This window comes from Calidris pugnax, unplaced genomic scaffold, assembly GCF_001431845.1.
Source record: "Calidris pugnax isolate Ruff unplaced genomic scaffold, ASM143184v1 scaffold73, whole genome shotgun sequence".
Lineage (NCBI taxonomy): Eukaryota > Metazoa > Chordata > Aves > Charadriiformes > Scolopacidae > Calidris > Calidris pugnax.
In genome coordinates, this window is record NW_015090806.1 from 65,257 (window position 1) to 87,954 (window position 22,698).

Here is a 22,698-nt window from a genome sequence, read left to right on the forward strand (position 1 = left end):
CCCCAATCCCCTGATTCTCACCCCCCCCCCCCCCCCCCGCAATCCAGTGATCTAAAAAACAAGGACTGGCGGTGACAAAGCATCAGGGGGAGGCTAAAATCCGTGTGGCATGTGACATAGAGAAAAGGTCACATTGCCCTGCATCAGCCCTCTCTTAAGTCAAGTTAATTAATGGTTCTTTTTTTTCTTAATTCAACTGGATGGGCCTCCAGGCAAAGCGCTATTTGTAACAGCACCACATTCTGAAGTCACCCAGCCTGATGCTGGCTATGCCCCTGCATGTCCCCGTGCCTTCAGGCCAGGATGCATCAGCTCAGCCCCACACTCACTTTTCAGGTGTACATACTGCTCCCAAACCACCTGGGAAAAGGGTGATAACGAGCCTGGTCCAGGTGGCTTTCCATAGAAAATTCAAATGCTAGCATGAGCACCATGGAGCAAAGCAGATAGAAGATGTAAAGTGTCAAATGAGAGACCACAATAATTTCAGTCTTCATTGTTGTGGGTGTGCAATGGAATCCTGTCTACAGCACCAAAACAGCCACAGGTGGAGCATCTAAAGAAGAAAGAATGAAACACGTGGCCAAGATGTGTCCATGGTCCTTCTGAGGGCAGCTCTGGCTGCGCAGCGGTACCTCCCTCTCTCGTCAGCTCTGCCTCCACCTTGGCTGGGAGACGTGCTCCTGACCTATCCCTTGTGTCCCTGTGCACAGATGTATGTTGGCTGGGGTGATATTCCTGACACTGGGCCTGCCTGGGGTCCTGCAGAGAGGGCTCACCTCATGCTTCTGCTATTCTTGATCTCCACAAGAACACAGCCTTGACCCATGCTTCTAAATCCTGCTGGCATTGATGTCTGCTGTGGATCAGCCCTGCCTGTCTCTGAGCCTGTGTTCAGAGTAAATATTTCTGTGCACACTTTGCCGTATCTGCAAAGAAACATGAAGGTTTTACTGACTTTCACAGTTCTCAGCCAAGGTAAAGGCAGACAAAGGATTGTTCTCCTCAAAAGTCACTGGTGGCAGAGTCCTGGTGGGTGTAGCCACTCCTCATCTCATCCCAGTTTTCCTCCTGTATTTGCTCAGTGGGTCTGTAAGAAGGATTTCCACAGTTAGTTTGTTTTTGTGAGGCTTTATGCACACTCGTTTCACCCACTGTTTCTCAGAGCATCTTGATGAGAGGGATGCCCATGCATGTGGAGTTGAGGAGGACTAACTTGACGGCATCATGCATCAGACTATTTCCTGCAGTTACATGAGGCCATAACCTTACTGAGCTCAGAGATTTTGACTGACTATTGAAAACCAGAGTGGAGTGCAGCTGCATCAGCCTAGAGAGATACTGGTTGAGTAGAGACAGGAAATTATTCCCAGGTTCGTTCCTCTGGTGACTCTAATCCTCCCAAACCCATCTTCCCTGTATTAATTAAAGTGCAGTGGGCAGAGACATCTCTCTTCAGCTGCTGTCAATCTATTGCTCATTTCCAGCAGGGAGATAACAGAGAGGAGGTGACTAGATCGTCCCTTCCTTCTCTTCCACTCAAGACTGAAGTGACAAACAGAAGGCACACAGAAACAACTTTGTTTCCTGCCTCACTAATAATGGTTTTAATAATCACCTCAAATTGGTTTTCTCCCCTTAAAATATTTTTCTAGTGTAAGGAAACAGCAACTCCAGCCTTGCAAACGTCTGAGTGAACAGCAATATTTTGTTTGCAACAAGTACGCAACAAATTAAAGAAATCTGAGTGTGAGAAAATTCAACAACCTCCAGCCATGCCAGGAGAAGGCCAAATATTTCACACAACGTCTGTTTGGTCTTTGCCTCTGGGTGTGAACTGTTGTCTTGAAGGTGCCCAGAATTAATACTGGCTGCAAGTTTCCCTGTTCATTTCCTTTGGCTCCAGATACCTCTCTAACTGACGTGGCCTGTGCCCTCTGATAAATTTTGCAGGTAATTTTGTGGTCACAGCAGCACTCTCCAGGGGCAGACGTTAACATGGAGAGGGGCTATGCCCATGCTAAAATAAATAAAGCCATGACAGGCCACAGACATGGAAACACAATCCTCTGCTCTGCAAAAACGGTTGCAACAGCCCCTGGCATGCTTTTGTCCTGGGCCAATTAATACTCTCCCAAACGATTCTTGGGTGCAGTTTGGGAGTTAACGTGTGCCAAGGAACATTCCCCGGTGGTCTGTTGGATGAATCCATCCCGTTTTGAAAGCTGAGAGAGTTTAATAGATGAACGCAGCCAGACCATGTCAGTTGGCCTCGGTGTCTGGGAATACTCCTGGGCACATTTAATTTACTAGTGAAGATGTAGCCAGAATGTCTCTTCAGGACCATTCATTACTTATATATCTGTGTTGAAGTCGATGTTTTTTACACTAGTCTGATTGTATCCCACTGCCTCTGGTTTTAAAGCTCTTATTTTTTCTTTTGGCTGCTGTAGCTGATCCGGGATGCGATCTGCTGTCTTCATAAATCTGTGCTGTGCAGGTTTACTCAGTCTTCAAAGATGCTTAGATTCCAAAGCTGATGTTCTTTTTTTTTTCCACTCTGAGGTGATTAAGCAGCCCTGATTATAGTCAATTAAAAATCATCCTTTCCCTTTTGCAGCCTATGTGCTAATTTTTTTGAACAGTTTTTTGTTCTTTTCTGCTTTTTTAGTTACTCTCTGATATTTTAGAAGTCATTGCCGACGCTGTACGTGTATGGATAGCTGGGTAGGAAAAATCTGCTGGTGGCGGAGCCATTTAACTCCACCAGTGCCTTCCATGCTCCTAAGCTGCTTAGAGCAGGATGTTTCTCATAAGAACTGTGGGGAGCAGGGTGGTACTTCTCTGCACAATGTGGCCACAAAGATCTCAAACCTTCTGATTACCTTTGTGCTGGTAAACTACAAAGCTCCAGAGCCAATTTTATGGCCCTGGGTTCAGCTTTCAGTGTGATCACACGCATAATTATTAAGCTCTCTTGTGCTCCAGACCTGACAAGTTGCATCCAAACTGGAATGGTAGCAACACTAACACTGTTTTGGTCAGTGTTAGTTGACCTAGACAAAAAAACAACATGCCAAGCATTGTTCTAGGAATGTAAACTATGTGTGACTGAGTACCAGGGCTAAGAAAAAAACATGCCAAGAATTGTTCTAGGAATGTGAACTATGTGTGACTGAGTACCAGGGCTAAGACACAAGCCTTCACAAGTGTAGACATAGCCTCAATGTACCTCTGTTTAAGGCTGAGGGAAAACTTCTGGCTTTTGAGATTATTTCAGCATGGGCAGCATGACTGACATGCCACCCCTATCCCAAACCCAGGTGAAGAAACGTCTCTGTGGCAGTTCGGATAGTTATTCTACTTGCATTTTTCTGTCTTCTCTGAAAGAAAGAAATCCAACCCACCAAAATCTCAGATGTTGTTTCTGGGTGCAATGTTCATAGCTAGGTTATGAGATGTTTTGTCCCTCTTCAGTCCCCACTGACATCACCAAGGTTGAGAGTGATTCCCCTGTGTCCTGTGGGAGAGGTTTGGTGTCTGGGAGCAGAAAGATTCTGAAAGGTTACAGGTTCTTTCAAATCCTTCCTATTAATCTCTCAGATATGGAATAAAAGCAAAACCGTTAATTGAAAAAAAACCCTGAGGAAGCAAAGGAAAGGACTGAGTGATTTCTCCCTGTTCTTAGAGTAATCTCTGTTGGTCAGGACAGGGAGAAGACAGATTTGGGGAGTAGAGGAGATGCTTGGACATCTTCAAAAATGTAGTTTTCATAGATGTTACTTTCTTAAATTGTATGTAATGGTAGAACCTGAACTATTCTGGTTTACTACATGTTCTATGCATCCATCTCTCCCAAGGCCAGGCTGGATGGGGCTTTAAGCAACCTGGTCTAGTGGGAGGTGTCCCTGCCCATGGCAGGGGTTTGGAACAAGATGATCTTTAAGGTCCTTTCCAACTCAAACCATTCTGTGTTTCTATGATTCTTTTAAACCCGTTTTCACTATTTACTAAGTAGACAGAATTGATATCTCAGTTTTGGTGTTTATTCCCAAATTTACCATGTATGGTTTGGGATTACCTGGGAAAATATAACAATCTGGGCTAGAATTATGTGAAGAATCTGATTGTTACACCAGGTTCTAGGAAATCTTTGTTTCCAGCAGTGAGAGAAGGTGAAGCACCAGCCTGGATTTGAAGACTGGACTTGGTGTAGTTACACCCTCAGATCCCTGTAGGGCTCAGTTCCTAAATGGTAAAGCTCTCTTTCTTTTCCTGTTTTGTTTTCAACTTTAAGATCTCTGAGAAGTGTCTCACCGTCATCTTTTTTGCAGCATATCAAAGGAGGGTCCCTTCTCCATAGATCCCTGGTTGTAGCACTTTCCAGGCAGGTAATCTTAATCCATTCTTGCTCCAGTGCAGCACTGTCAGTTTGCACAGATCGGCAGAATGATCATTAAATGGTGATGTAACCACTGTTATGGTTAACCACAGTGCTCTGATCTTCCCTCATCATCCCATTCCGTACCAGGACGGCTGGTAACGCCTGGAGTTAAAATGTGGTTGTGGTGCCTCAGAGATGCAATGTGAGCTTTGATGATACAGATCTGATCAACATCCATATGCCCCTTTGATGCCTGCTGGATGCTTGTGCAAAGGTCAGGTGTCTTTAGTGCTCTCCCAGAAGGTTTTTAATGGAGTGAGCTGCTAGCTTTTTATCCTTTCTCATAATTTTATGAGGCAGAATCCCCCCTCCCCCAGGCAAGCCCTGATTATAGTCAATTAAAAATCATCCTTTCCCTTTTGCAGCCTATGTGCTAATTTTTTTGAACAGTTTTTTGTTCTTTTCTGCTTTTTTAGTTACTCTCTGATATTTTAGAAGTCATTGCCGACGCTGTACGTGTATGGATAGCTGGGTAGGAAAAATCTGCTGGTGGCGGAGCCATTTAACTCCACCAGTGCCTTCCATGCTCCTAAGCTGCTTAGAGCAGGATGTTTCTCATAAGAACTGTGGGGAGCAGGGTGGTACTTCTCTGCACAATGTGGCCACAAAGATCTCAAACCTTCTGATTACCTTTGTGCTGGTAAACTACAAAGCTCCAGAGCCAATTTTATGGCCCTGGGTTCAGCTTTCAGTGTGATCACACGCATAATTATTAAGCTCTCTTGTGCTCCAGACCTGACAAGTTGCATCCAAACTGGAATGGTAGCAACACTAACACTGTTTTGGTCAGTGTTAGTTGACCTAGACAAAAAAACAACATGCCAAGCATTGTTCTAGGAATGTAAACTATGTGTGACTGAGTACCAGGGCTAAGACACAAGCCTTCACAAGTGTAGACATAGCCTCAATGTACCTCTGTTTAAGGCTGAGGGAAAACTTCTGGCTTTTGAGATTATTTCAGCATGGGCAGCATGACTGACATGCCACCCCTATCCCAAACCCAGGTGAAGAAACGTCTCTGTGGCAGTTCGGATAGTTATTCTACTTGCATTTTTCTGTCTTCTCTGAAAGAAAGAAATCCAACCCACCAAAATCTCAGATGTTGTTTCTGGGTGCAATGTTCATAGCTAGGTTATGAGATGTTTTGTCCCTCTTCAGTCCCCACTGACATCACCAAGGTTGAGAGTGATTCCCCCGTGTCCTGTGGGAGACGTTTGGTGTCTGGGAGCAGAAAGATTCTGAAAGGTTACAGGTTCTTTCAAATCCTTCCTATTAATCTCTCAGATATGGAATAAAAGCAAAACCGTTAATTGAAAAAAAACCCTGAGGAAGCAAAGGAAAGGACTGAGTGATTTCTCCCTGTTCTTAGAGTAATCTCTGTTGGTCAGGACAGGGAGAAGACAGATTTGGGGAGTAGAGGAGATGCTTGGACATCTTCAAAAATGTAGTTTTCATAGATGTTACTTTCTTAAATTGTATGTAATGGTAGAACCTGAACTATTCTGGTTTACTACATGTTCTATACATCCATCTCTCCAAGTGTTCAAGGCCAGGCTGGATGGGGGCATCCATCTCTCCCAAGGCCAGGCTGGATGGGGCTTTAAGCAACCTGGTCTAGTGGGAGGTGTCCCTGCCCATGGCAGGGGGCTTGGAACAAGATGATCTTTAAGGTCCTTTCCAACTCAAACCATTCTGTGTTTCTATGATTCTTTTAAACCCGTTTTCACTATTTACTAAGTAGACAGAATTGATATCTCAGTTTTGGTGTTTATTCCCAAATTTACCCGATTCTTTTAAACCTGTTTTCACTAGTTACTAAGTAGACAGAATTGATAGCTCAGTTTTGGTGTTTATTCCCAAATTTACCATGTATGGTTTGGGATTACCTGGGAAAATATAACAATCTGGGCTAGAATTATGTGAAGAATCTGATTGTTACACCAGGCTGTAGCTGTCAGGTTCTAGGAAATCTTTGTTTCCAGCAGTGAGAGAAGGTGAAGCACCAGCCTGGATTTGAAGACTGGACTTGGTGTAGTTACACCCTCAGATCCCTGTAGGGCTCAGTTCCTAAATGGTAAAGCTCTCTTTCTTTTCCTGTTTTGTTTTCAACTTTAAGATCTCTGAGAAGTGTCTCACCGTCATCTTTTTTGCAGCATATCAAAGGAGGGTCCCTTCTCCATAGATCCCTGGTTGTAGCACTTTCCAGGCAGGTAATCTTAATCCATTCTTGCTCCAGTGCAGCACTGTCAGTTTGCACAGATCGGCAGAATGATCATTAAATGGTGATGTAACCACTGTTATGGTTAACCACAGTGCTCTGATCTTCCCTCATCATCCCATTCCGTACCAGGACGGCTGGTAACGCCTGGAGTTAAAATGTGGTTGTGGTGTGAGAGAAGGTGAAGCACCAGCCTGGATTTGAAGACTGGACTTGGTGTAGTTACACCCTCAGATCCCTGTAGGGCTCAGTTCCTAAAAGGTAAAGCTCTCTTTCTTTTCCTGCTTTGTTTTCAACTCTAAGATCTCTGAGAAGTGTCTCACTGTCATCTTTTTTGCAGCATATCAAAGGAGGGTCCCTTCTCCATAGATCCCTGGTTGTAGCACTTTCCAGGCAGGTAATCTTAATCCATTCTTGCTCCAGTGCAGCACTGTCAGTTTGCACAGATCGGCAGAATGATCATTAAATGGTGATGTAACCACTGTTATGGTTAACCACAGTGCTCTGATCTTCCCTCATCATCCCATTCCGTACCAGGACGGCTGGTAACGCCTGGAGTTAAAATGTGGTTGTGGTGCCTCAGAGATGCAATGTGAGCTTTGATGATACAGATCTGATCAACATCCATATGCCCCTTTGATGCCTGCTGGATGCTTGTGCAAAGGTCAGGTGTCTTTAGTGCTCTCCCAGAAGGTTTTTAATGGAGTGAGCTGCTAGCTTTTTATCCTTTCTCATAATTTTATGAGGCAGAATCCCCCCTCCCCCAGGCATGCAGCCAGCCTGCCACTAGCTATTCACTTTAAAATTATGATGAAGCTTGAAATAAAACACAGCCATGGACTGAACCCACTAACCCTCAGTCCAAAGGTATTAAGGCTGCTGGTTGATATAGACAATATCTAGTTCTTGGAAATGTTTTGCTTCTAGCACCCTGGATGATTAGGAAGAGAGGACTAGGCGAAAAAGATAATGATTCGGTATTTGCTGTGGAAATGGCAAGTGCAATTAGAATTGCCAACTGAGTTGTGATCAAAATTCTGATTAATTACTTACTGCTATTTCACAGAGAAGAAATTAGTGCGTATCTAATTGGCGTTACTGAAATGTATTCCGTGCCTCACTTGCATAAATTAAATGTAAAGAACAAATCTACTGCGTGTGTATGAGAGAGAGTGAAAGAGAGGGAGCAAAAGAGAATGTGTGATACTGGGAAAGATCCTCAGGTGATGTAAATCAGGATGGCTCCGATGAAGTCTCTGGATGGTGAAGCTCGGACTCGGGATGCTAAAAGAGGTACTTTGATTTAGGTGTTTACTGAGGGTCTGTGCGACATAAAAAGAGGAGGTCAGACTAGAGGATCACAGCAGCCTTTCTCCCAGTCTTATCGAATCTCACTCTATCAAAACCAGTCACAGCAGTATCAAATCCTATTTTCAGCTCATGAGGCCACGGCAACAACCCCCACCATACCATCAGAGACTTCCTATCGGATGATTTTCGTTTGCTTATTTATTTCAATTTCAGCTCTGCACACGCTCTAGGCACATATACAATAATGGCAATTACACATCGTACAAAGCACATCAATAATTTTAGTATGAAAGAGAAGGAAAATGCAGCACTATGATTCCAGTGCTTTAATCGGCAGGACCACATTATGTCAATGAAGCAGGGACACGGAGGACTGATTAGATAAATTCCCCCTTGCAGTTCCAACACCCAGCACTGAAGTGCCCACCATGTTCTGAAAATGAAATGTATGCATTAAAAATGTATCTGCATTTATTTTCCCTCTGGTGTCTTTTTAGTTTTTCTAACAAATGGAATCTTATGGAAAAGAAAAGAAAAAACATCCCTGAATGGGAGCTTTGGCAGCACATTTGTTCTCTATAAAGAAGTCAACTTGGTACTTTGGCAGAGAGGGCTGGCCACGTTAGTGGGGATTAGATGAGCTTCCTCCTCTCTACTGCCCCTCAATTAACATTTATTCTCCAAGCAGAAATAGGAGAAAAGTTGCAGAAGTGCTGAAGCAAACAGACCCTCTAATTTTTCTGATCTGTGCAATTTATTATTACCTTCAAAGAGGTTATTTTCCTATGTAGGAGCCTAATCCTGCTCATATACTGTACGTGCAGCTGTACCAAATTCAAGGAGTCTCTCCAGTATTCCCCAAAATTACACTGAAATCAAGCAGCAGTATTAATTGCTTGCAGTGCCTTGCCATTTTCCTTGCCTTGCCTTGCCTTGCCTTTTGCCAGTCCTTATCACAGTGGCATGGAAGTATATGTTCTAACCATAAAATATTTTTTTTTTCTTTCTTATTCTTTTCATAATGAACTGGTGTCCCACCTCTTAAACAAATATTTCATTTCTGCCCACTGGATTCTGAAAGGGCACAGCCATCACGAGTCAGCTGTAATGTTCTTTCTTTTCCTCTCTTCCTATCTCTGCCTCTCTTATCTCCACAATCTTCTTTTCTCTGTCTCCCTCCCCCTCCAGACAGCTTTATTAAATTCAGATCTCTACTTCTGAGGCCTCTGTGTCTGAGCTTCCATTCCATGTGAACCACTGAGAGAAAAAGGAAAAAAAAAAAAAAAGGCAAAGATTCCCTTATGTTCCTCCTCCTCTAATGCCCTTGGCAGCACAGGGATCTTCTCCACAGAACATCTTTCTGGTTGGGTTTTCAAGTTACAGACCTCAGTGTTGCCAGGAATATTAACCCTTTTCGGGCCTCAGGAAAACATAAGGTCCAAGAAAATGTGAATTCATTGTTTGACAACCAACAACACGTGCTTGATGTAACTTACCACCCTTTTGGGCAGGATTTGGTTTGAAAAGTGAGATATCTGCTGAAAGCTCTTCTCCAGGGAAATGATACATAAACAGAATTCTTGTGGCTTTCATGGAGAGTGGTTACAGCCCAGATGTCTTGATAAAGCAACATAAATTTAGAACCAGGTTGGACAAATTTTCTACCTGCTGGATTAGTCTTAGCACTTAGTACTTAATATTTAGTGTTTAGTACGTAGTGTACTCTGACTCTGGACCAGACCCAAAATTGACCATAATGGCAATTCTCTTCATAAAGTGAAATAATATAGATGGTTATGAATGAAGAGCATCTTTTAAATACTGGCAGCACACCTGAGCTAAGCAGCCCTTGGGAATCCTATATGGATATCTGATTTTAACTATGTTTCACGCTTTTTTTTTTCACTGGTGCTAAAGAACTAAAAAATCTCAAAAGAAACAAATCTCAATGCACCTGTCACACTTCCTGTGAACAGCTACAATGTATTCCTACATAATAGTCTTTGAATGAAACTTTGTATCAATTGACTATTTGTTTGGTAACGACCTATTCAGGGCAATGATAAATAAACACATAGTATCCCAACACTAAGAGTAACAAAATGTCATTTACTGCCGTGTGTTAGGGACTGAGCATAAGGTGAGCACCCTCAATAACATTTTTATTCTTTTTTTTTTTTTTACACAAGAATCTGGAGGATTGCCCCATGTAGGAATGTGGCTTCATAATTTTATTCTCAGATAGGGTCAAAATATCAGCTGTTTTATATTGGCCTAAGCATCAAGCTGTCATCAAATAGACCACCTGGGGAAGCAGCCTGCTGGGAATGCATTTTACCCATCCAAACAGAGACATCCGAACCTTTGCAAGCTCAACCACCAGAAATTACAGGGAAAAGCAGAGAACAAATGGACTTCGATTTTAGTCCCTTCAAGCACCGTATCATGGGCCGTTACTTCTCTTTTCTGCTTCCCATTGCAGTCTGGGATGTTTTTAGACTAAACAAGTCCCCGTAACCTGAAACCCGGCCATCATTTATGGAAGTACCCTGTGCAGCATGGTTAATAAATAAAAAGTTAAGAAAAATAAAAAGACAACCTTTGCACTATTAACAAAAGGCTCTTCAAAGCTATTCTTTTGCTCTGGGCTTTTACAATAATAAGCTGAAAAAATACATTAGAGAGCAGACTCCTTTCTAGCCACTTCATATTTCATTTTGCCTCTCACTTGTCTATTTATTTTCACGTCTTTCCTGATTACTTCTCAATTGTAGAAAGACAACATTAGGCACAATGAGTTTTAAATATACTCCCTGGCCAAAATAACTCCAAGGGCTGTCTGAAATTTCAAACGGCTTGCTAGTAAGTCTGGAATAAAATAAAAAAGGGAGTGATGCCCACTAGTTAGAGCAGGGCAGCCAGGACTGGGTGGGTGTTTGCAGTCCTCCACCAACATGGTTATTCTTCTTCTCCATGGGTGCCATACCACAGAGCCAGGATCAGTGTGACTCTGAGTTCATTCACATTTATATGAAGATGAAGAACACTATTTGGTAAAGCACAAGAGTCGCTTCAGCTTCAAACCTACTCTTTTCCTGCTGGAGCTGTTCAGATGACTTTGATGGGACAAGAAACAGGGACTGGACTACCTAGAACAAGCACACACAAGTATAACAGCTTGCAAAACTAAGCCTTGAAGCCTCTTCAAACCACCTTGCAAGTGTGTGAAGTTATTTATGAAAGTGTCATTAGGATGATAGATCTTCTTCAAGACATTTTCAACCCTGGCAGCTTCTCTGGACATAATCTAAACAGGGAGTTTGGACCTAGTAAATGTAAAAACCTAAAATGTAGATATACTATGATTGCTGATAAAGCCCTCAGAAGCCTGATCTAACTTTGTAGTTAGCCTTGCTCTGAGCAAAAGGTTGAAATAAATGGCATCCAGGAATCACTTATGACCTACTTTTTTCCTAAGGTTCTATGTAGACATGGTATTTTAGGACTTTGACTACAGACCCATTTGATTTTTCTTGTAAGTGGTGTTTAAAACCAGCCTTTTTTTTTTTTTTTTCTTTTCTTTTTTTTTTTTTTTTTCCCAATAACTTCCCTATTTCTGAGCTTTCCAAGGTATTTTGCTCGTTGTCCCCTCTGTTTTCTGTGTGAGCTGTACTTCTCGGGAGCAGAGTGAGATGAGCAGAGACTGTGGTCTGCAGAGTGACCACACTAGGCTCAGGTGAGAGTATCTGCATCCAGTGGCTTCACCATAGCTACAAATGCCAAATACAAATTTTGATTGTTTTCAGTTTCATTCTCAAAGCAGTTTTTGCAGCCTGTTTAGATCTCTGTCAGGAATAAGGAAACTTTTTTATTTGCTAGATTAACATGGTAATGGCTTCATCTCCCTTCTTCCTGTTTTTCTTCTTGTTCAGAACTAGAGAAGGCAGTTCCTTTACAGGTGTGTACAGAGTTATCATTTCCCAGTTATTTCAGAATAGGAACACCTATTACCCCAGCTGTTCTGCAAGCCTCATTAACTGCATCATTAGGAGCTGGGCTCATTTCACCTACCTTCAACCATCCAAGTACAGGCCTTCAGTCCAAACCAGTTGTCTAGATTTCCCATATAGCCAGCAGAGACAGATACCTCCAGAAGTGATACAATCCATCCAAGGGAAAGGAGAAATGAATGACCTTCTAAGAGTCTCTCCTTTTTCTCTCTCTCTAATGATTATTGTCTAGATGAACAGCTTAGACAAGATAATTAGCTTAGACTAGATGCTTAACATTTAGGCAGCTAAAATTAATGTGATGAATCCCATTCTATGTGCTCAGATAATGACTCTAGCCTTTGTATCTCAAATTTTAGCTCTTCAATATGTTTTCATAGGTGTTCTGATTCTGCGCTATGCTTTCAGATTAATTTCGACTTCTAAGGCTTAAAATACTTGCCTCCCATTACTGTTCATTGTCATAAATATGTCATGGCATAATATAGCTGTCTGTACCTGTAATGGAATCCTTCTTCTTTAAGATTCAACTCCATAGCCCATACAGGACTAATATTGCTGAAAATCACCCTAATAATGTCACAGGGACTCCTGTGCTTGTGAACTTTTCTGTCATAAGCACAGGCTCTAGGACTGCATCTTCAGTCAAGGCAGGTACAAATAACAGTAGAACTTTTTTTTATAACTGACCTATGAAAAGGAAGAGGAGGAAAAGGGAAAGGGGGAAGGGAAGGGAAGGGAAGGCAAGGCAAGGCAAGGAAAAGGGGAGACACAAGGCTTCTGATAAAAAGATATTGGTGCCATTGAACAGGATGGGGGAAGAGCTCAAGAAGTCACCTCACCCATCCATTTATTTCAAAGCAGTGTCTATACATACACTGCTCTCGACAGAAATTAAGATAATGTGCTAAAAAATTCTTCAGTCATGTTAATTCCACCACATTCTTAATTGGTTTGTTTCAAGGTGTCAGTATTTTTTCTTTAATTTTCTTGAATTTTTTTTCTATTTTCTAACCTAAGCTTTCCTGCTTAAAATATTAACCATTTTTTTCTTCTCTCTGCATTGAACATGGGAAAGCCACCTTCATTCATTCCTGATAATTTTTATGAAGCTTTTATAAAGTAATTATACCCTTTAATATACTAATTGGAATGTCTCCAGTCTTTCTGGACTGAACTTGGAATATTTGAAATATGCTTGTTTAAATGGTAGATCGGGGGGGGGGAAGTCTTTTCAATAAAATAGTTTTACAGAAAAATTTTACATGGTTCAAAATATTATAAGTTCTCAGGTAAAGCTGAAAACTTTGCTCTTTAGTCAAAATGTTTGATTTGTTAATGAACAAAAAAAACCCAAATACTTCCAAGATCTGCAGGTATTTGGTGTTTTCCTTCTGGCCCACTTCTAATGGAAAATTGTTCAGTCTCTTTGTGAGTCTGTTCCCAGGACCAAAGAACTGTTCTCATTGGGAAGAAATGATAATGACAATAATATTAAAATTAAGTCCCCTGCAAATTTATTTTGAGGTAGTTCATTTTATCCCCTAACTTTATTTTTGCAGAAGTAAAGGATGATTTGTCTTTGCAGTGACTGCAGGCCAAGAAGGGAAAGAGAAGTTGAGAACCTTCCCATCCATAACAAAAACTGGCAGTGATGGTCTTAATAGAGTTCAAGTTTATTTGACTAATTCTTTCACCACTTGTCAGAGAACATACTTTTGTTTGCAGTAACAAACCCAGCTCCTTCCTCCCCCATTTCTCCAGTGAGTAGCACAAGCACTTGTGTGGAGCACACATTACCGCTAACCGTTATGATGTTTGCTGTCAAACTCATTTATTTATGCAGCCGCTGTGGAAAAGCCTGGGGCCCATAAGCAGCCCTGAAAGATTTCAGAGCCCTGGTGTGGGGTCATGAAAGGGAAAGTGAGGGGGAGGGCGAAGCCTCCACTGGTTATGAGAAAGGAACTGACACAGGAAATGGTCACATATGGCACAGATTTATTGTGTCCGGGACTTCCCATTCAAAACTCATTATATCCACAGCTCAGAGCAGTGCATGGCACGGCCACATTCATTTTTAGGTTAGGCATCTGATGAAATTGCTGTTCTGCTGTCGGGTGGCGGTGATGGTTTTATCAGTCCTTGGCCAGAGAGATAGTGACTGGAAATGCCTCGGCAGAGGTTGTCCCTCCCACCTGTACGTCGGATACCCGTTTAACTAAGGCTTCAGTCAACGAGGTTATTGGTCAGGAAGAGTGAAAAACCCTTCTGGGCTTTAAACGTACCTAAAGGAAACCAGGATTATCTTAAGGGGAGACATAATGGGAAAAGCTTTGGTAGTGACGTGAGAAACAAATTGATACTTGCAGAACAGCGTGGTTTTTTTGAAGGTGAAATAATTTGGACCAAAAGATGCTTCTCTTTGTGTTTTGCTCTTTTAATTGTCTTTTCTGGGAGAGAGGATCCCTCTCACACCCAGCTATTGGCTCTTTGAATGATGGTTAATGATTTCAAGAGGTTTGTGGGAATAGTTTGTTTGTATTATCTGCTTCAGGAGAACATCTAAAAGCTCCAGTCAGGGCACTGGGTCCTATTTTGCTAGGTACTGCACAAAAAGCCATTATTTCCACCCCTTAGGTGTGTGTTGATAGCCTACTGCACAAAAAGCCACAATTTCCACCCCTTAGGTGTGTGTTGATAGCCCTTAGGAATGCTATGGAGACCCAAACTCTCTCTCCCATGCTGTCCTAGGAGGGTTCACTCAGTGCTGTTCACCCCAGTCTCGTGCCACACTTTTGACTGCATTACAGTAGGGTCCCTTAGGAATGCTATGGAGACCCAAACTCTCTCTCCCATGCTGTCCTATGAGGGTTCACTCAGCTCTGTTCACCCCACTCTCATGCCACACTTTTGACTGCATTACAGTAGGGTTTGAGGTAATGACTCCTGCATTGTCCTTCATTCAGGGTTACAATTTAAGGGTTCTTAATTTATCACACTTTTGGGGACTCTCCAAAATTCCACAGAATCATGAAATATAGTGAAATTATGCGACTCTCCAAAATTGCACAGAATCATGAAATATAGTGAAATTATGCCTTTTAATCCTTTTTGTCTCCACACACAATATGATGTCAGGTAATGCTTCTTTTGTCACCTTATTGGATCTATCCCTTGAATAAGCATTGTAGGAAACTCCGTATTGCCAGGATGGCTACAATGACTAAAGCTCTCTAATAATTAATGATAATGCAGACGAAAATCCTCCATAATTGTGTCTTTCTAATTAAGTGTGATAAAATGATAAGGAAACTGCTCTCTGCCATTGCTGACAATAGTAGGAATGGGCCTAATGTCTACCTCTACTGAGAGAAGAAGGACTAAGGTATGGACACTGGAACTTATCATGAGAACAGCTCAAAGCCTGGTTTGGCCCCAGGCAACACACCAGTGTCCAAGACAATTCCTTGGCACTTTCTAGAAATTAGCACAAGTCGGGAGCCACTCCAAAAGGGCAGTTTGGAGGTGGCAACCCTATTTTGGAGGGTCAGTGATTTTAATACTATGGGAGTGCTGTGCCAGCTGGCCTCAGAGACAAGGAACTGGCCTTGGCACTGGTTATTTTATTAGTTTTGATGCATGCAATGTCGTAGCATCTCAGTTTCAGCCTAGTCTTCTGCGCACCGACAGCCAATGTATTTCCAGGTGTGGTCACCTTGCGATGGCAGAAGAGCATTTTGAGAAGTTCTGTGGCACTGTAAGTAACATCCTTTAATTCAGCCATGACATAAAGCCTGGGCTGGGCAACCTCACAAAGGGCACTTCAGATTTACCGACCTTCCTCCTTTGAGATGGCTCAAGATATGTTCTCCTGGCTGGGTTATTTTCCTCCCTAGCTTTTTGTGGTTTTGTGAGACAGGTTTGATATTTTCTCTGAAATATAAAAGACCAAAGATGATCTCTTTGACTCAAGATGTTCCTGACCTGTAAATCACTGAAAGTTTGAGAAGAATTTTGGGTGAACATTTCTATATGCATGCTTTGTTCCAGTACCCTTTCTAGGTGACTTTTCAATCACCACTGGAAAGCATCCTGGTCTCAGTAAGCTTCTAGTCTCTCCTTTTAAGACCTTACTTGTGCATTTCTGCTTCAAGGTCAAGAATGAGTTATTACTATAGTCCCTGGGAACTGGAAAACTTCAATAATTTGTTCATAACTTAGAAAGATTTACTATCATCTACAATGTATGTCCCTTACCTCTTGGGCATGGGGGAGCTCTGAAGGGTTGGTGCTAGCATAACAATATATATAAACATACGAAAGATGCAAATCGTGCTTGATTTCACAGTGAAGAAATAGTAACAATGTGTGTGGCCACATCAGCACTTGCAAACAACAAATGCAAAAACAAACATTTTGAGTACTAACCCTTTTTTTCTATGGATTTGTGTGTGAAAGGGAAGGGTGAACACAAGTTCTGTGGTGTGTAATGAGGGTGAGCTTATGCTACAGTTTTTCCTTCCAGAGCACTAATAACTGTTTTTTCTCTACTTGGGCACCTACTTTAGCAAAACTTGCAGGAACATAGTATCTTTGAGTCCACAAACGTGACCGAAATTGGCCAGGGGCTTCAAAGTTTTTATGGAGGAACGATAAACAGGAGAGCATAAAACCCCCCGCACTATGATGTTATGAGACTCATTTCCTTCTAAAATCATTTTCTTTAAAAGAAAGAATTAGCAGCCTAAAGCAATCATTCCATTTTTATTTACACGGTCCCTGCTATGAAGATATATATATATATATCTGTGTGTGTGTATTTCACACACGGATGTACACAAATACACAAGCAAGCACACGTGCCACCGTGCATTCCTCTGTGTGTGTTCCTAACACACACTTTGTGAGAAACCAGCCACAAATAAGTTACTTAACATTGCATATCTGTGTGTTTATCCCCCAAGGGAACACTGCTAAACTCAATTGAGTGATATCCCTAATTTACAGCCAGTGGGACTTCTAAAAACGATGGGGGATGCCTCGTTTCAGCATCTGCTGAAGTCGATGGGCTTATTTTCTCTTACCTATGCAAAGATTTACAAGATCAGCATCTGCAGAGCCTTTGCTTTCAAAGAACGTGTGTGTAGGTACGAGGACCCTGTGCCAGGGATTAAACAGGAAAACCGGGGCCAAAATTATTTATGGGGAACATCTGAACTCAAGAAACATAGAAAACCTTTTGTATAGCAAAAACAACCAACCCCAGAATAATTTACCTTTGCTGGATTTCTAAGGTCCTATTCCTGGGCCTTTTTTTTTTATTATTTATTTCACATTTGAATGTCAGGAGGTCAAAAGGAACAGTTAATGCTGATGAATATTTCCCCCTCAGCCAAGATATGTGCTGGCCAGCCCAAGGCCAATGAATTGCAATTTCTAAACAGTGTCCCATTTATCTCTCCCCTCCCCCTTCCTCCCCGACTCGCTTTTATATTTTTGTAACTATAATTGTAGTTAAATTAGAAATAACTGACGGGCAAATCCAGTCGGATGGAAAGAAAATTGCGGGAGATTTATTTTATTTTGATAAAAAACTGACATTGCCTTTTGTTTTTGTCAAAAAATTACTATATTTTTCCTTGTACCATGAATTGTGAAATCTATCACGAAATGGGTAAAAATTATTGAAGGAAATGGTGGTGTTAACCTGAAGGGGAAAATCATTAATGTTGATGTATTTCATTCAATTTTAAATGTAGAATTTATTTTATTTTATTTTATTTATTTGGCATTGGGGAACTAGGGAAAAGGCAGGAGACTTGCATAGGACTCTATGTGCCTTTAAGTCAAAACATCTATTTTAAAAATACTCTTCCCTTCTTCCCTCCTGCTCCATTTTTCTAAATAAAGGATATGAGATGTTGTTGTTGGTGGTGTTTTTTTTCCTAAGCAAAGAGGACCCCCTCGGCGCATTTTTCTTTTCAAATGTGAAATGAGGTGGAAAATCCTCATTTCACGACAGGAAGGACAAATATTGACACAAAGTTAATATTTGTCAGGAGCCCTAGAAGCAACCTGAGTGTTAAAATCTCATATAGATATATGTGTTTGTGTGTGTGTGTGCGCACATAAGTAATTAAATGATGAAATTAACTTGATAATAGGGGAATCCACGGAAAGCAGAGGCTGAGGAAATAGCTGGAGAAGGTGGACACACACTCTCCACATATTTTTTCCTGTTCTTTCGTGTCGTTAGTGGGACACACACCTGGCCCACATGCCCATGCAAGTGCCCACACCCATTTGTAGAGTCTCTTGTTGGCTCACACTCGCCAGGTTTCGCTTTCTTTTATTTTTCTCCCCATTTTTTTCCCCTCTCTCACACACGTGTGTGTGCAAGCACACACACACCCGTAAATATATAACCTGTTTAATCTAATTTCACCCATTGCGAGAGGATGCTTCTGGAATTTATCACTGTTATTGTTCATCTCCAATGTAAATAGCACATGTCAGCTCAATATTCAGTGGTCACTCAGTATTTATTAAGTCCTGTCCACTCTGGCCTTTTTTAGAGGAAAGCCCCGGGGCAGATTAGCTGCTGGCCCTGACACGCCGCGTCACTTATCTATTCCCATTGATTATGAGAGTCAGCTGTGGCCAGGACTCACTTTTTCCTTCTCCTCTCAGACCCCTCTTACAAGCACCCCTGCTTGGATTTTCATGAGGAAATAATCAGATTAGGGCTTCAGCAGCGAGTTCATATGGAGTTCTCTTTCTCCAATGTGCTACTAACTGAATAAACGTGTTTTGTGGTAAATTGTAAATGACATTATGATTACTAAGGCCAGCATGGGTTTCATTTAAAAGTGATCGAAATTGCAGGCTGCAGAAATTGTGACTGGCAGATAAGGCCATTTGGAAGGAGACAAGCAACGATACGTGTGCGTGCACGGGTGTGTGTGCAGGAAACCAAGCGAACCCACTTGGCCAGGCAGGCAGGGCAAAGGAAAGTCCTGGGAAATCACAAAAGATTGGCAAATCCCATTTGTAGACAAGAGATGGGGAGTTTCCGGGAGAGCAGAGGATGAGATGTGTCAGCCTTCGTGGGCTGGCTGCCTGCTGCAGGCTGCGTCCTCCTACCGCTCTGGGACAATACCCAATATCTCTGAGTGCAGCATTTCCACTTCTTCTGAATGAAGAGGCTGCTGCCTCTCCCTTTGCCCCTGGCACACGCCAATAGCAAAATACTTACACTCACTCATAAAGCAAAAAGAAAGAAAAAAAAAAGAAAGAAAAGAAAAGGAAAGGCAAGGTAAGCTGGTGTCTAAAAATAGGGGCTTTCGCACAGATCCTATCTGACTTGGACATCCTCCTGGCAAGAAAAAGGGGAAGAAAACGGTAAGCTGGTGTCTAAAAATAGGGGTTTTCACACAGATCCTATCTGACTTGGACATCCTCCTCGAACAAAGCTTGACATTTATATAATTTCATTGCTTTCCTCGGTGACATGCAGAGCGAGAGCTCATTCTGGGAAATGTTTGCAGACCTGGGTAGCAGTCTGCACATGAGGAATCCCCCTGAAATAAATCATAGGTAAGTGCCCACAGGATCCAGGCATCAAGACGTAGTTATAAGCAGGTTCTGGGAAACGTTTGCAGACCTGGGTAGCAGTCTGTACATGAGGAATCCCCTTGAAATAAATCATAGGTAAGTGCGTGCCCACAAGATCCAGGCATCAAGACGTAGTTATAAGCAGAGCCCGGACTCTCATAGTTCATTTCTTTTCCAGGAGTCTGGTATTTTCAGCTAGCAGTGAGTTTCACAGTTCCAATGTTTCCCTGATAAGGGGAATGCCCTTTTATTCATCCAAAACTTTGTGACTCCCAAGGATGTCGCTGGCCCTTTCTTTTCATCATTAATGCCAGGCATTGTTGATCTGCCTGCACGTCCCCAGAGCTGCTGAATGAGGAACGCAGAGTTATTTAGACATTGGCTATGCCTTGCCTAACATATTTGTGAGCACAGCTAAGGAAGGAGCAGGCTCGTGGAGGGAAGGAGGATTATAGCTGGCTACAGCAGCAAATTCCTCCTTTGATTTTATTTTGAAGAGAGGAAGGAAAAACAGAAACACACATCTTTTTTCTAAGACGCTCCAGGCAGAAATGTTTACGCTTTTGGTGCCCGTATCTGAACTCATTTACTTTTATTCTCTCTTTATAATCAGTGATGATTTCATCATTACAGCCTGAGGCACAATTTTGCTAATCTTAAAACAGAGACCTATATTTGGTCAGGTGGAGCATACCCTAACTCAGAAGACTGTTTGGATTACATCTCTTCTATATGGATCCTTCCATAAAAGGATTCTCTTGACTTGTCACCACAGACGCTTGGGATGGGATTCAGTGGCAAATTCTGACATACACAGAACAGTCTTATGTCCTGTCAGACTCAGTGAAAGAATACCTAAAGTGTCACCTGAAGTGGCTTTTGTATTCCCATGGATCATGTGTTACATCTGCAGCTATTGTAGCTACCCAAAGACGTCCAAGTGACATTACACACTTGTGTTTAAGTGACGGGATCCTACCACTTGTCACTAACGTTAGAGGGTTGTTAAGGGCAATCCAGCTGACAAAACAGAGGTATCTCAAGGTGAATTTCATTGCTTTCTAAACTACTTTGTCTGTTTTGATAACTGGGAAATTGGAGTGTTTCAGTTATCATAAACGTGTGTCCAGTGTAATTTCAGATGCTGGGGGGTGTCCCACTAGGTCTCCAGCTGTTGTTCTTGCACATAGGTCTTCTATAGACCCTCTGTAGATACCTCAGGGCATCCCATGAGATACTAGAAGCCTGCCTATGCATAAACTATTTAAACTCCAAATCTTCACTGGTTGCAATGGGAGCATAGACACTTCTGAATCTGGTGCTTTCTTCTAGCTGTAAAACTTACTGTGGCAGTTCACTGCTGGAGTAGATTAATGGTGTTCTGGTCCTTTCTAGGTTTTTTTTTGTTTGGTTTTTTCATTTGACATAGAATCCCTGTGAGTGGGAAAAGAAGATTTCATATACTGTTAAATCATCTTTCCAAAGAATTGTAGTCATGCCCTGATTTTTTACCCCGCTACAGACCTGGAAGCAGGAGAACTCATTAGCAGTCTTCAACCATTTTCAGCCCGAGGACATCTTGAAGTAGATGCAGTTTCTACCTATTTAATATCTCTTAGTTCCAGGCTTCTCTTAAAACTATGTAAAGTGTTAGCATCAACAACTTGTCTTTGAGCACTGAATGGGAAAATAAGCAGCTATACCATGAACTTTTGAGATGATGTCTGTAATAATTCATTATTTTTTTCTCGCCCCATCTCCCTTTATTCTCTTACAGGAATTTACAGAGATGACAGCAAGTGTATCTTCAAGCCCTCAGTACAAGGCTACTTCTGCAAACAGGCAGATCATGCACTTGTCATCCTAGAAAACTTGGATCCCACTATGGTCAGCCAGAGACTGTTTCCAGTGGTAGCAATGACTGGCAGCTTTATGGACACCTTCAGTGACATGACATTGCAGGAATATTGTTATACTGCAGAGCATTGTTCTACTTTATTTTCTGTGTTGCCATCCACCAAACTCACGACAATTTGCTTCCCAGAGCTAGCACCTCTGACTTTCAGACTTTATCTCCTCAGTGGCCATAACACAACCAGAGTGCCCCTTGCTATATTCTACAACGAACCACTCAGCCTCCGTATTTTCATTCAAGGGAAATATGTCTCTCCAACTCCATCTTCTTTCTCACTGAATGAAGGGGCGGGAGCCAATTACTTTAGCTTTGAAGACAATCTTCTCTATGTTCTCCTGCACGAGAAGGAACCTGTAGAAATAGTTGCTGGCCTTTCCCTTCTTGTGGCTTTCACTGTAACTGAGGCTCTTGGGGAAGAGGGTGAAGCAAGTACAATACATCGATTAGCTGATTTCTTGAAGATTGATCACGACCAAGTCAGAGTAGTCCATCACGTGCTGGGAGGTGAAAGCATGTTGAAGGTAATCTCAGCCAATGCTAACAAAAAGAGGTATCACTGCCCTGACATGGCATTTTGTACAGCCTTTCATAGCAGGTCTATCTCACAGAAAGTGGGGAGAGGACCAGTGAGTACCCGAGCTCTGCAGCCATCTGATGAGGCTGGTCCATCAAGAGTTCTCATTATTGAAGTTGGTGATCCACCAGACCATCCAAGAAATGAGTTGACAAGTGACAGCTTAAAGAGTTTGGCCAGAACAATTATCAACACCCATCAGACCGGAGACCTTCAGAGAGGCCTCGGCTTGCCAGTTGATAACTTGATGGTGACTCAGCCTGTCCCACTGTTTCCAGTAGAAGCCAACAACAGGTAAGTAGCAGATGCAGTATCAGCAGTTTCTGATTTAAGTGTTGTGAGGCAATTTAACCACTTGATCCGCTTATTAAGATAGGGAGTAGGTTCTCCATTGACTGAAATATGACTAACCGGGGTGAAACGAAACACATTGTAAAATTTCCATAACAGAGCTATGCCCAAGTACAGCTGGACTCGTGAGGTTGAATCACTGTGTCATTCTGCTGATGCTCATAGATCTCTGTAGCACAGAGATGCCCATGATGCTTTAAACCGGGAGCAGAGGTCCTGGATGTTTGCCTTGAAGTTGCTGCCTTAATTAAACTGTAGGTC

The 22,698-nt window shown here is 42.2% G+C and overlaps 1 protein-coding gene across 1 annotated transcript in view; it reads left to right on the top strand.

The window, feature by feature from the left end:
- Positions 1-22,698, top strand: part of LOC106885805 (fibrocystin-like) — a gene marked incomplete at its 5' end in the record, with an annotated part of 104,691 nt that overhangs the window by 56,203 nt on the left and 25,790 nt on the right. The window contains 2 exons of the mRNA XM_014938299.1: positions 21,375-22,033; positions 22,121-22,380. Coding sequence (XP_014793785.1) covers positions 21,375-22,033; positions 22,121-22,380 — 919 coding nt within the window. The remainder of the gene's footprint in view (positions 1-21,374; positions 22,034-22,120; positions 22,381-22,698) is intronic.